Below are 12,104 nucleotides of genomic sequence, written 5' to 3' on the forward strand. Positions count from 1 at the left end.
TCCTTGGATATCCGGGGTTTGCGTTTCAGCATGTGGCTCCTTCAGCCTCGTGGCAGCCGCCATTTTCGGATCTGGGGCCCCAGGTAAGTTCCCTTCTGCCATACCGCATCTAGGTGGGCGAGCCGTTCCTCTTCACCTTTCTCCGCTGTGGGGGTTCGTCTGCTCTCAGCTTAGTGGCAACTTTAAACATTTATTACGGGGTATAACTTGGAGAATTGGGAGAATGTGGGCCTAATGGCACCACAACCATCCACCCTCCCCCTCAGTCCTTGTCTTTGGATGCGCCCGGTCGGGGAGAGCATCCCGCTGTAGTCCAGGTGGGGTCTGGGGTCTCCACCGCTTCGTTCACCGTGACGGGGTTGTTCTTCAGACCCAGCTTCTGTAAGAAGGCGTCCCCTTCCTCCAGCTCCCGCATAGAGACTGGCCTCTCATTCCGGACCACTAGCAGACTGAATGGGAAGGTCCAGCGGTACCGGACGGCCTAATCGTGTAGGATCCTTGTAATAGGGAGGAGGTTCCTTCGTCTTAATAGCGTAGTTGGGGACAAATCTTGGACAATTAGGAGTCGAGCTCCTTCAAAGTCAATTGCTGGGCTGGCTCGGGTTTTGTGTAGCACCGCTTCCCTAGTGCCATAATAATGCAGCCGCACTATTATATCCCGTGCTTGTTCTGATTGAAGGGGCCTCAACCGTAACGCCCGATGGCAGTGATCCATTTCCAGCATTTTCCTCGGTATCTCCGGTAGCAGGGATTCCAGCCAGCGTAGCACATATCCCTCACAGTCTCCCTCTGTCTCTGGGACTCCTCTGATGCGCACGTTATTCCGCCGGTCTCTATTTTCTGCATCTTCTTGGCGGTCTCTTATCTCATTTATTTGTTGTTGGAGATCAGTAGTCTTTTTTCCCCACTTTTTTTGTGGCTTTGGTCGTGAGGTTCAGCTGCTTTCATATCTGGCCGGTCCGCTCCCCCAGGGATCCCACCTCCTTCTTTAGCTCCTTTATATCTGTTTGAAGCAGCGTTCTGAGGTCCGTATATAAACGATTAAAGTCACTGACCCTCACCGGCATCAGTTCGGGGTTGTCACTCTCCTCCTCTTTCCCGTTCTGTATCTAATCCCTGGTTTGAGAGAGGCGCCGCCATTTCAGGGTTTTCTCCTCCTAGAGCTGCCAAAGTACTCCGGTAACCCTTTTTTCTTCAGGGTTTTCGTTATCTTCTTTGACATCCTCCCGTCTTATAGTATGTGTGGTGGCTTTTCAGGGTTTTTACGCCTCCTTAAAAAGGTTTTTTTCTAATATTGTTTAGTGGCAGGGCATAGAGCTCTCAATCTAGACGACCATGCTCTTTGCCTCCCAGCATGCACCGCTCGACACTAACCTTTTTAAAGTAAAGGTTTTTTCATGTTTCTGTGTTGGACAGACGCATTGCCCAACTCTACCCTGGCCCCAGTCAGTATAAAATGATCAATAAATACAGAATGATACTAAACAGCATCAGCACTTTTAACCCACTGTTGCCATGCTGCGACAGCATAAAACACTATATACAGTATATATAGCTGTTATAATTATAACACATAGGGAGGGGAGTGGGGCAGCCAACGTCCCCTAACCTCGGTAATTTCCCTATCTGCTTCTGCTCTGTCTCTATATACTGTACCTCTCATTTTCCCGTCCAAACTCCCTAGCCACGCCCTCCCTCTGGCCTGCCCAATCACCGTCCTCTGCCCACCATCTACTCCTCAGCCAATCACCTGACACCTGTCCCACATCTGCCTGGTAACACAAAGCTCACTTTTCCGCCAAAACAGAACTAGCCCAAATCAAAACCCAGAGGTGAACGAGGGTCTTCCAGTGTCCCGTGCCCCCCACAGCTAAATACTTTTCATTCTGGGTTAGAGTTACAAATACAAAATAAAGTTGGGTTTGTGCCTCCTGGACTCTGACCATAGGTTTTGGCCTCAGATTCCCATATGAACACCTCCCTCAGCCTTGCAATGTGTTTGTGGGGAGGTAACGCCAGCGCATGTGTAACAGGAATCTCTGCCACAGAGGTGTACAAGTGTCACCATCAGTGGGAAAGGTCCCTGTGTGAGGTGGCACCTCTTGTTACATCATTACTACATATGTCATTAATAAAGGGACACTCAACCCCCTCATGTGCATTTTCAGGTCTATGTGTAACCTGTGAAATAGATGGTCAGCCCTTGCTGCTCTCTAGAGATATTAAAGGAACATGACATAGGGTATATAAAGGCGGCTGCATTAATGTCCCACACTTGGGACGTTAGTCTGTGTCTCTGTTCTCCACCTCAGTATTCAAAGGACGTCTTGGACATTTGGTCGCGGCCGTTTCGCCGCGACTCACCCCACCGCCGACCACTTTGCTGCTATGGTAAGTGCCTAAACCCCCTACCATAAAACCCATATATCCTAAGTCCCCCCGTACCCTAAATCCACCCCCACCAAAACCGCTAAATCCACTTTAATGAACCCCCTAAACAGTAATAACATTAACATTAGAAGCAACTGGTGGCGGATGGTCCGTCTGCGGCCTAACGCCGGCGGCCAGATGGTCGCGGCAAAACTATTCTGATTCAAAGTTAAGTGTGACTACATACCGCCTCAGCATAATGGGAAAAGCACATTTTATTAGAACCAACAGCATAGAAATATAAAACATTAAGAACAATATTTTTCTTTAAATAAAACTACAATAAGAATGATACAAATAACCTGCATTTAAAACGTTACAACATTTTATCCTTTTAAAATGCTTTTTCTATGCACCATAAACGAAAGTTAATTTTCATTGTGATTTAGCGCAACACAGATACACGTGTGCACTTATATGTGAGCGTCTTAGTCACTGGTTATCCCTACACATGCCTGGCTTTAGAGATAGGTCTTTCCCCCTGTGTGTGTCCTCTTGTGTTTCCTCAGGCTAATTAAATGACTAAATCCCTTCCCACATTCCCCACATACATGCGGTCTCTCCCCTGTGTGTGTCCTCTTGTGTGTGTTCAGGTTGGAAAACTGACTAAATCCCTTCCCACATTCCCCACATACATACGGTCTCTCCCCTGTGTGTGTCCTCTTGTGTTTCCTCAGGCTGGATAACTGACTAAATCCCTTCCCACATTCCCCACATACATGAGGTCTCTCCCCTGTGTGTGTCATCTTGTGTTTCCTCAGGCTAAATAAATGACTAAATCCCTTCCCACATTCCCCACATACATGCGGTCTCTCCCCTGTGTGTGTCCTCTTGTGTGTGTCCAGGTGGGATAAATCACGAAATCCCTTCCCACACTCCCCACATACATGGGGTCTCTCCCCAGTGTGTGTCCTCTTGTGTTTCCTCAGGCTGGATAAATTACTAAATCCCTTCCCACATTCCCCACATACATGCGGTCTCTCCCCTGTGTGTGTCCTTTTGTGTGAGTTCAGGTTGGAAAACTGACAAAATCCCTTCCCACATTCCCCACATACATACGGTCTCTCCCCTGTGTGTGTCCTTGTGTGTTTGTTCAGGTGGGTTAAGTCCCTAAATCCCTTCCCACATTCCCCACATACATGCGGTCTCTCCCCTGTGTGTGTCCTCTTGTGTCTCCTCAGGCTGGATACATCACTAAATCCCTTCCCACACTCCCCACATACATGGGGTCTCTCCCCAGTGTGTGTCCACTTGTGTTTCCTCAGGCTGGATACATCACTAAATCCCTTCCCACATTCCCCACATACATGCGGTCTCACCCCTGTGTGTATCCTCGTGTGTGTGTCCAGGTGGGATAAATCATGAAATCCCTTCCCACACTCCCCACATACATGGGGTCTCCCCCCAGTGTGTGTCCTCTTGTGTTTCCTCAGGCTGGATAAATCACTAAATACCTTCCCACATTCCCCACATACATTTGGTCTCTCCCCTGTGTGTGTCATCTTGTGTCTTCTCAGGGACAATAAATTACTAAATCCCTTCCCACATTCCCCACATACATGCGGTCTCTCCCCTGTGTGTGTCCTCTTGTGTGTGTCCAGGCTGGATGACACACTAAATCCCTTCCCACATTCCCCACATACATACGGTCTCTCCCCTGTGTGTGTCCTCTTGTGTATGTTCAGGTGGGATAAATAACTAAATCCCTTCCCACACTCCCCACATACATGCGGTCTCTCCCCTGTGTGTGTCCACTTGTGTTTCCTCAGGCTGGATAACTTACTAAATCCCTTCCCACATTCCGCACATACATGCGGTCTCTCCCCTGTGTGTGTCCTCTTGTGTGTGTCCAGGTGGGATAAGTCACTAAATCCCTTCCCACATTCCCCACATACATGCGGTCTCTCCCCGGTCTGTGTTCTCTTCTGTGCGTTCTGGTCTGATAACCAAGTCAGACTCTCCCCACTTTCTCCAAGATCTGTGGCAGCAGCTAATATATATCTTTTGGAATGAGAAGCAGTTACATTGTTTATTAATTGCCTTGACTGGTTGAAAGATGCATTTTCTGTCATATTTATTGGAATATTGCAAGATTGTTCTGTCCTCATCTTTTCCATATACTCATTTGGGTGTTTGAACTTCAGATGTTTGAGGAGGCAGTCCTGACTGCTAAAAGCAACCTTCCAGTGTTGGCATGGGTGGATTATTGGAGCTTGTCTTTGTACTAGACGAGACAAAAAAAATACATCATTAGAAAATTGGGTGAAATTAGGCATTAGTTATCAAAAAAAAGTGTGTGCGCGCCAAGCACACACATTTTAAGTGAAACTTCGGTGTCCTTTTTACAGAAATTGTATTTGTGATGGGGATGTTTTTATTTAAAATCCATACACAATTTCAGTGAGAAAATACATTATTTTTGGCGCAGCAACACTGATTCATTGCATGGTAATAAGGTACGTCTTTTATGGGCGGCAATATGGCATTTTTGGTTACTGTATAAGAATACAGGAAGTAAAGATATTTTGAAGGAACTCAAAGATGTTGGAATAGAATTAAATCTGTTACTTACCTCCCAGGCTGAAAAGTCATTAAGTTGGTCAAAGAGGACATTTTATGAGAAAGCAAACAAGCCAGATACCTTATCAGCAAATAAATTGAGGAACAAACGGTCGAATTATGGTATACAGGCTATCAAATTGAAGTCAGGCACAGTGACTTCGAACCACAAATGAACTGTGGAGGAATTCAAACAATATTATGAGGGTCTATATAATGGGGAAAAGGTGAGCCATAATAATAACAGCAAAAGTCAAGCTCCATTCATCTGATTTGCGTGCATCTATATGAGACCATGTGTATACATATATAGAATGTATTTATTCATTGGCAGGATATATATGGTCTATTGTTATTTACAATAGATAACACATTGGTTTATTAATACTCCATTGAGAGTCTATATGCATTTATGTAATTGTGTTAATGTTATTGTATTGTGATCGTGTGCTATTTGTATTGTTAGTGAGGCTGTGTTTATACAGGACATGACTGACAAGTGATTAGACCAATCCCGTTTGATCTTTGGCTTTGTGGGCGGTACAACCCTTTTCCAATGGTTTTCATCCCCTCAGTATTTAAAGATCTCATGTCCTGTGTCCATTATCCCCTGAAGAAGTGCGCAAGCGCACGAAACGCGTTGGGCAGTTTGTGAGAGTTTATTTCGACTAAGGCAGAGTACCCACAGGAGTGATCAAGGTACAGCTGTAGGAGAAGGGGGTTTTGGCATTTTGACCCGCCCCCAGTGACGTATTTCCGGCCACGGAGTGGCAGACAGCGTTTGGAGAGCCTGAAACCCACCCCCGGTGACGCACATCCGGTTGCGCAGCTAGGGAATGTGTTTGGAGCAACTCCTGGACGCCACGCATCCATCAGACGCCGCGGCCGTGCATCACTCACCATACACCCCTGTCTGTATTAAACGAACGTCCTGTAAGTAGGATTCCGGTTTTACCACCGGATCCGTCATCTGCCTTGTTCATTTTATATTTTTTGTGTATTAAATTAACTCTTGTATTATTTGTCAGCCTTGCTTGTGTTTGTCTAGTATTGTCTTGTCCTGTTTGTCTTATGTGTTTATACTGTAGCATTGTTGCACTATGATTTTTCTCTCTTTTCTCTCTCTTTGCATCACATGCTTCTTGTAACATCTTGCTGTGGAGCGTGAAGTGCAAGTTTGGACATTTCTGGACACTTCTTTACCATTGGACTGAACTTTTTTCCTATATGGGACTCTGTAGGCGCCGGTTTGTATTGTTGTTTCAAGTTCTGAAAGAGTTTCTAGCAGACTCACATTTAGTAAACTAGGAAAGAAAGGATCCCTTTTGTGTGGCACTAGAGAGACACCTTAAATAAAAATATTAAATCTTTATTAGGATTAACTAAAAATATAACTGTTTTGACAGCACAAATATTGAACAAAACACAGATAAAAACAATTAAAAATAAACCGAAGAGGTGTGGGTAAGTGTAGCTAATCTAACTAGTTGTGCAATGGTTTATAATATAACAGACAACTAGATAATCTGTATACTTAATATCAAGATGGTATTGACAATATAACCATCCACTATCCTGAATTAAATGACTTGCAGGATATTGCAGCAATACCTGATGGCTATTAGGTAAGTGAAGCTCGTTAATTGATGTCTAGGGTGTAGCCCGTGATGTAAGGAGGAACCCTGTAGACGGAACTCTTACCACCAAACTGCTTGTATTTACAGCTGTTTGGTCGGACTGAGTACACAGTGTGCTGCTCTGCAAAAGGCAACAGAGTAGTCACAGAGTAGATGGACAAAGGGGACATGAGCAATGGTGGGGGGCAGGGGAGCGGAGGTCTCGAGGGCAGACGGGGGGGTCCCGAGGGGGAGGGGGGGAGGGGGGGAAGGAAAGTAAGAGGCGGGAGGTAAGAAAGAATGTAGATTCTACCCGATAGCATGGAGTCACAGAGGGACGCTACGGGGCACAGAGTCCACTAAAAAGGAATAAGTCCCAGCGCTAACAGGCGGCCAGGGAAAAATTATCCCCGGGGGAGCAGCGAGGGAAGGAGCCGGTAGGGCACAAGAGTCTGCAGGTGGGGATAGCAGGAACGGAGGAAGGACAGAATTGAAGGGTTAAAGTAGTTCAGAGTTTCGGGAAGTAGTATAGAGAATGTCGAGGGTGATAGAGTAGAGTATAGAGGTTAATTAGGGTCGACACCAGGTTTGGGGAAAAAAAAAAAAAAAAAATTGCCCAAACACGACAGTAGTTCAGAGTTTAGAGGTTAGGTTTTAGCTTCGCATAACTGCCGGCGAGAGGGGGGAGTAACCACCACTCTGCCTGCAGGCATGTGCATCCACTCCAGGAGATGGGGTAAGACCCACCTTCCTGGCAAAGTCCCGGCTGTCCGTGGCTGGTCTCAAGAGCCACGGAGGTGGACCAAGGGGGAGAGAGGTCCAGGAAGAAAAGATCACAGCCGGGCATTGAACCCGAGGTCTATTAGGACCAATACGGTTCTTGTTATTTCTATATGTGATGTATATATGTTATTTTCCCTCATGTTTTTTCCCCTCCCCATCCCAGCCCCAACAGGCGTCAGACGGAACCCGTTCGGAAAGGGCAAGCACGACGGCTCACAAGCCCATCAGGAGCCCAAAGACAGGGGTAAGAGTAAATACGCCTATACACTCTATCTGCACACACAACTTATCTCAATATGGCGGTAACCTTTATATCACAAAACGCCAAAGGGCTCAATAGTCCGCACAAGCGGAGAGTCGCCTTCGCGGAGTTCAGGAGGAGAGGGGCTGAGGTGGTCTTTCTCCAGGAAACACACTTCAGTTCTAGACACAGCCCTAAATTTATAGACTCACACTTCCGTCAGTTTTTCCTAGCTTCAGGGGAGGAAAAAAAGAGAGGGGTAGCTATATTAATACACAATAACACCCCATTCCAGGTCGAAAAGATCAAAAGGGACCCCGGGGGAAGGTATATCGTGCTGATAGGGCTTCTCAAACAGACCAGAATTACATTGGCATGTATCTACGCACCTAGTGAAGGACAAACAGATTTCTTTAACGCTTTCTTTCAAAAGCTGCAACAGTGGGCCGAGGGTCATATTGTATTGGGAGGGGACTTTAACACGGTACTCAACCCTAAGGTTGATCGCACGACATCCCAACAATCTATAAGGAAAGTAGGTAACACCGCACTTCTGAGGGGACTAAGACAAACTGGCCTAGTAGATATTTGGAGAGAGCAGCACCAAGGTGAACGCAGCTACTCCTTTTATTCCCATCCCCATGACAGTTACAGTAGGATTGACCACTTCTTTGTATCGGGCAGAATGGTCCCACAAATCTCCGACACAAACATACATGATATTACATGGTCGGACCATGCATCGATTGAGCTAAGATGCACTCAAATTGGATTTGTCAGGCCGGGAGCAAATTGGAAGCTAAACGAATCGATAATTAAAATCCCGTAAATACAAAAAAAAGTCAAAACCGAGATATCAGCCTACTTCAGGATAAATAGTGGCAGTGTGGATTCCCAATCTATGTTATGGGAGGCTCATAAAGCCACGATCCGTGGGGTCTTAATCAGCATAGCTGCAAGTAGAAAAAAGAAAAAGGAAGCCAAATTAACTCAGCTTTATAAAAGGTTACATGAGCTCTCTACACTACATAACCGGACAGGTAGAGAGGATACCCTGAAGGAGTTGAAGGATGTTAGGATTGAACTGAACCTCCTCCTTACCTCCAGGGCCGAGAAAGACATGAGTTGGACTCAGAGGAAGTTTTATGAGAAAGCTAACAAACCGGACACTATGCTGGCTACCAGACTCCGAAACCGGAAACCAAATTTTAATATTCAGTCTATCAAAACAAGTGGGGGCCAGTGTTCCTCAAACCCTAAAGTGATAGTGGGGGAGTTCGTGAAATTTTACGCACAGCTATACAATGGGGAGAAGGTGGTCCACAATGCTAGGACAAGTAGTAAACTACGGAAATTCCTGGCAGACGCGGCCTTGCCACAATTGACCAGATTGGAGCGAGAGGCACTACAGAGCGACTTTACGAGGGAGGAATTGGAGGCGGTAGTAAAAAACCTACAAGCGTCAAAAGCCCCGGGCCCGGATGGGTTCTCCAATCTGTACTATAAAAAATTTATTGGAGTTCTGGCTCCTCACATGCTCCAGTTATTCAATGGAGTGCTAGCAGGAGAGCCCTTTCCGGGACAGATGCTCCAGGCGTCAATTTCAGTAATTCATAAAGAGGACAACGATCCCACTAGCTGCCAGAGTTACAGGCCAATATCATTAATAAATACAGATGTTAAAATCTATTCTAAATTACTGGCCAATAGATTAAATATAATCCTGCCGAGGTTTATCCATCCGGATCAAGTTGGCTTTATTAGAAATAGACAAGCGGCCGACAACACTAGAAGGATTGTTGATATCATAGACTTTATAGGAGCCAAGGAGATCCGAAGTGTGGCCCTAAGCCTAGATGCGGAAAAGGCCTTTGACAGGATTGATTGGCCATACCTGGAGTCCACGCTTGGAGCATTTGGGTTTGGGGGTATATTCCAACAGGCAGTCAAGGCTTTGTACACGGCACCAACAGCTAGGGTGGTCCACCAAGGATACCCATCAGATCCTTTTCCAATTAAAAGCGGCACGAGGCAGGGGTGTCCGCTTTCGCCCCTGCTCTTCGCCCTATGCATCGAACCGCTCGCAGCGCAAATTCGGAACAACGCTGATATCTCTGGGGTGCAAATCCACTCCCAGGAGCACAAAGTGGCTTTGTACGCAGATGACATCATTCTAACCCTTACTAAGCCGCTCGTCTCGCTACCTAATCTGTTCGAGCTTCTAGAGCGGTTTGCCCAGATCTCAGGCTTTAAAATAAATCAATCCAAATCAGAGGCCTTAAGCCTCAACATGCCAAGAGAGATGGAGAAGCTGATAGAACTCAATTTCGGGTTTAGATGGCGTCCTTCCTCCATGAAGTACCTAGGAGTGCAGATTACAAAACAGATAAGCTCCTTATATTCGGCTACCTATCCCAAACTGCTGAGGACTCTAAAAAAAGAGCTGCAGCATTGGAAGGCATATGGTATTTCCTGGTTAGGAAGGATCTATAGCGTCAAGATGAACGTCCTTCCCCGGATTCTATATCTGTTTCAAACTCTCCCGATTCCCGTGGTAAGAGCAGACATTACAGGGCTTCAAAAATCAATATCTCAATTTATTTGGAATGGTAGAAAACCACGGATTAAAGTAAAAATGATGCAGAAAGCCAAGGAAGCTGGTGGCCTAGCGGTTCCGAGTGTTATATCCTACTACAAAGCGGCACAATTGTGCCAAATTACGCAGTGGCACGGAGATCCTGGGCTGAGGCGGTGGGTGGCGCTGGAGAGGGAGGTGTGCGCCCCGCTGGAGCTCATGGACCTGATCTGGTACCCGAGGAAACGGGTGAGGGATGTTCTCATTCCACTGACCTCTGTACGCAACTCACTCTCGGTCTGGGAGGCTTCCAAAGATAACAGCTCATTAACCTCCAAACATACTCTGATGCACCTTTATATGGTAACCCGGACTTTGCTCCTGGTCTGACAGATAAGAGCTTCCCGCTCTGGCGTAAATCGGGGGTTAGACGTTTGAAGGACCTGGAGGTTAAAGGAAAGATCAAATCCTTAGAATTATTACAGTCGGAAACAGACATTCCTAACACGGATTTTATGAAATACCTCCAGGTCAGGGCATATTATAACGCACACCCGGTGAGACCACCGCTGACGAATTTTGAGAAGCTCTGTGTGCGCGGGACAGGCACGCGGGGACTGATCTCTGCCTTGTACAGAGAGGTGGTAAATACTGACACAGACAGGACAGTCAAACCCCGTTTTATGGTTCAATGGGAAGAGGATCTCCAGGGCCAACTAGAGGACGAGGACTGGGCCGCGGTATTTAAGGCCGCGGCCACTAGCTCCATCTGCACAACATTGAAGGAGAACTCATATAAAGTATTATTACGTTGGTATCTCACCCCAGTTAGATTAGCTAAATTCAATCGGGGATCTTCCCCGCTCTGCCCCAGGCAGTGCGGGGAACAAGGGGATCTGGTTCACATGCTGTGGTCTTGCCCGAAAATAGTGCCGATCTGGACCCAGATCCGAGATTGGCTGCAGAGGATCTTCTTAGGGCTCAAAATTCAGCTGGACCCGTGGCTATTTTTATTAGGTAAACCTACGAATGAGGTATCTCGGTCGGGTAACAAGCTGATAGCACACTTTGCTACCGCTATGAGGTGTGAGACCGCAGCATTGTGGAATCAGAATGCGATTCCTTCTATAGACAAAATCAGGAACAGAATTTGGTTCATTTGCCGAATGGAGAAGTTGACGAGTTTAGTCAACGATTCGGCCGATAAATTCGAAAAAGTCTGGTCACTGTGGTTGGCCCAGACCGATATACAGGGGATGAATGAGGCCACAATATGGCTTTGATAGATGGAAGTGGGTTCTCCTTGGATGTTGGGCGGGGAGCTGCACGGGACGTTCGGACGGCAGGGATCCCCCAGGGTTGTAGTACTATCCCAACTGGAACGAAGTCGAAAAGCGGATGCGGATTTGGCTCAGGGCTCTCTGCGAGGTGGTCAAAAGCAGGGTGATAGCAGTGGCGGTGCAGGTCATCGGATCAGCAAGTGGTACGAGACTCGTCTACGCCTCTCCCTCCCTACCCCCCCTCCTTCCCCCCCCCCATCTCTCCGTAGTTGTTGTTTGTCTGTCAATGTCTTGTCCTGTGGGTCTCCCCAACGTGCGTCCGTCATTTGAAGTTTGTCCTTGCAAGTTAAGTGTATACCTGGAATAATTATCAACGTAATGTAACCCCTTGGTTGTATGCACTAAAACCAATAAAAACAAAGTTGAAAAAAAAAAAAAAAAAAAAAAAAAACGAAGAGGTGTGGGTAAGTGTAGCTAATCTTACTAGTTGTGCAGTGGTTTATAATATAACAGACAACTAGATAATCTGTACACTTAATATCAAGATGGTATTTGACAATATAACCATCCACTATCCTGAAGTAAATGACTTGCAGGATATTGCAGCAATACCTGATGGC

The 12,104-nt window shown here is 46.4% G+C and overlaps 1 protein-coding gene across 2 annotated transcripts; it reads right to left on the reverse strand.

Moving 5' to 3' along the window:
* Positions 1 to 2,557: 2,557 nt before the first annotated feature.
* LOC142485595 (uncharacterized) lies at positions 2,558 to 11,259 on the reverse strand. 2 transcript variants are annotated; one of them, XM_075584473.1, is made up of 2 exons: positions 10,480 to 11,259; positions 2,558 to 4,654 (listed from the first exon to the last, which is right to left on the reverse strand). In XM_075584473.1, exon 2 carries the CDS (start codon positions 4,545 to 4,547, stop codon positions 2,892 to 2,894), a length of 1,656 nt encoding a protein of 551 aa, XP_075440588.1. In that variant the 5' UTR covers positions 4,548 to 4,654; positions 10,480 to 11,259; the 3' UTR covers positions 2,558 to 2,891. The 2 variants fall into 2 exon arrangements, with proteins under 2 accessions (XP_075440588.1, XP_075440589.1); XM_075584474.1 differs by lacking the exon at positions 10,480 to 11,259 and adding an exon at positions 5,003 to 7,178.
* Between the last annotated feature and the right edge of the window lie 845 nt (positions 11,260 to 12,104).

Source organism: Ascaphus truei, unplaced genomic scaffold (assembly GCF_040206685.1).
Source record: "Ascaphus truei isolate aAscTru1 unplaced genomic scaffold, aAscTru1.hap1 HAP1_SCAFFOLD_612, whole genome shotgun sequence".
NCBI classification, from domain to species: Eukaryota; Metazoa; Chordata; class Amphibia; order Anura; family Ascaphidae; genus Ascaphus; species Ascaphus truei.

Bases quoted from the DNA above. Each gene is read 5' to 3' on its own strand.
- LOC142485595 (XM_075584473.1), bottom strand. From the start codon at position 4,547: ATGGAAAAGATGAGGACAGAACAATCTTGCAATATTCCAATAAATATG.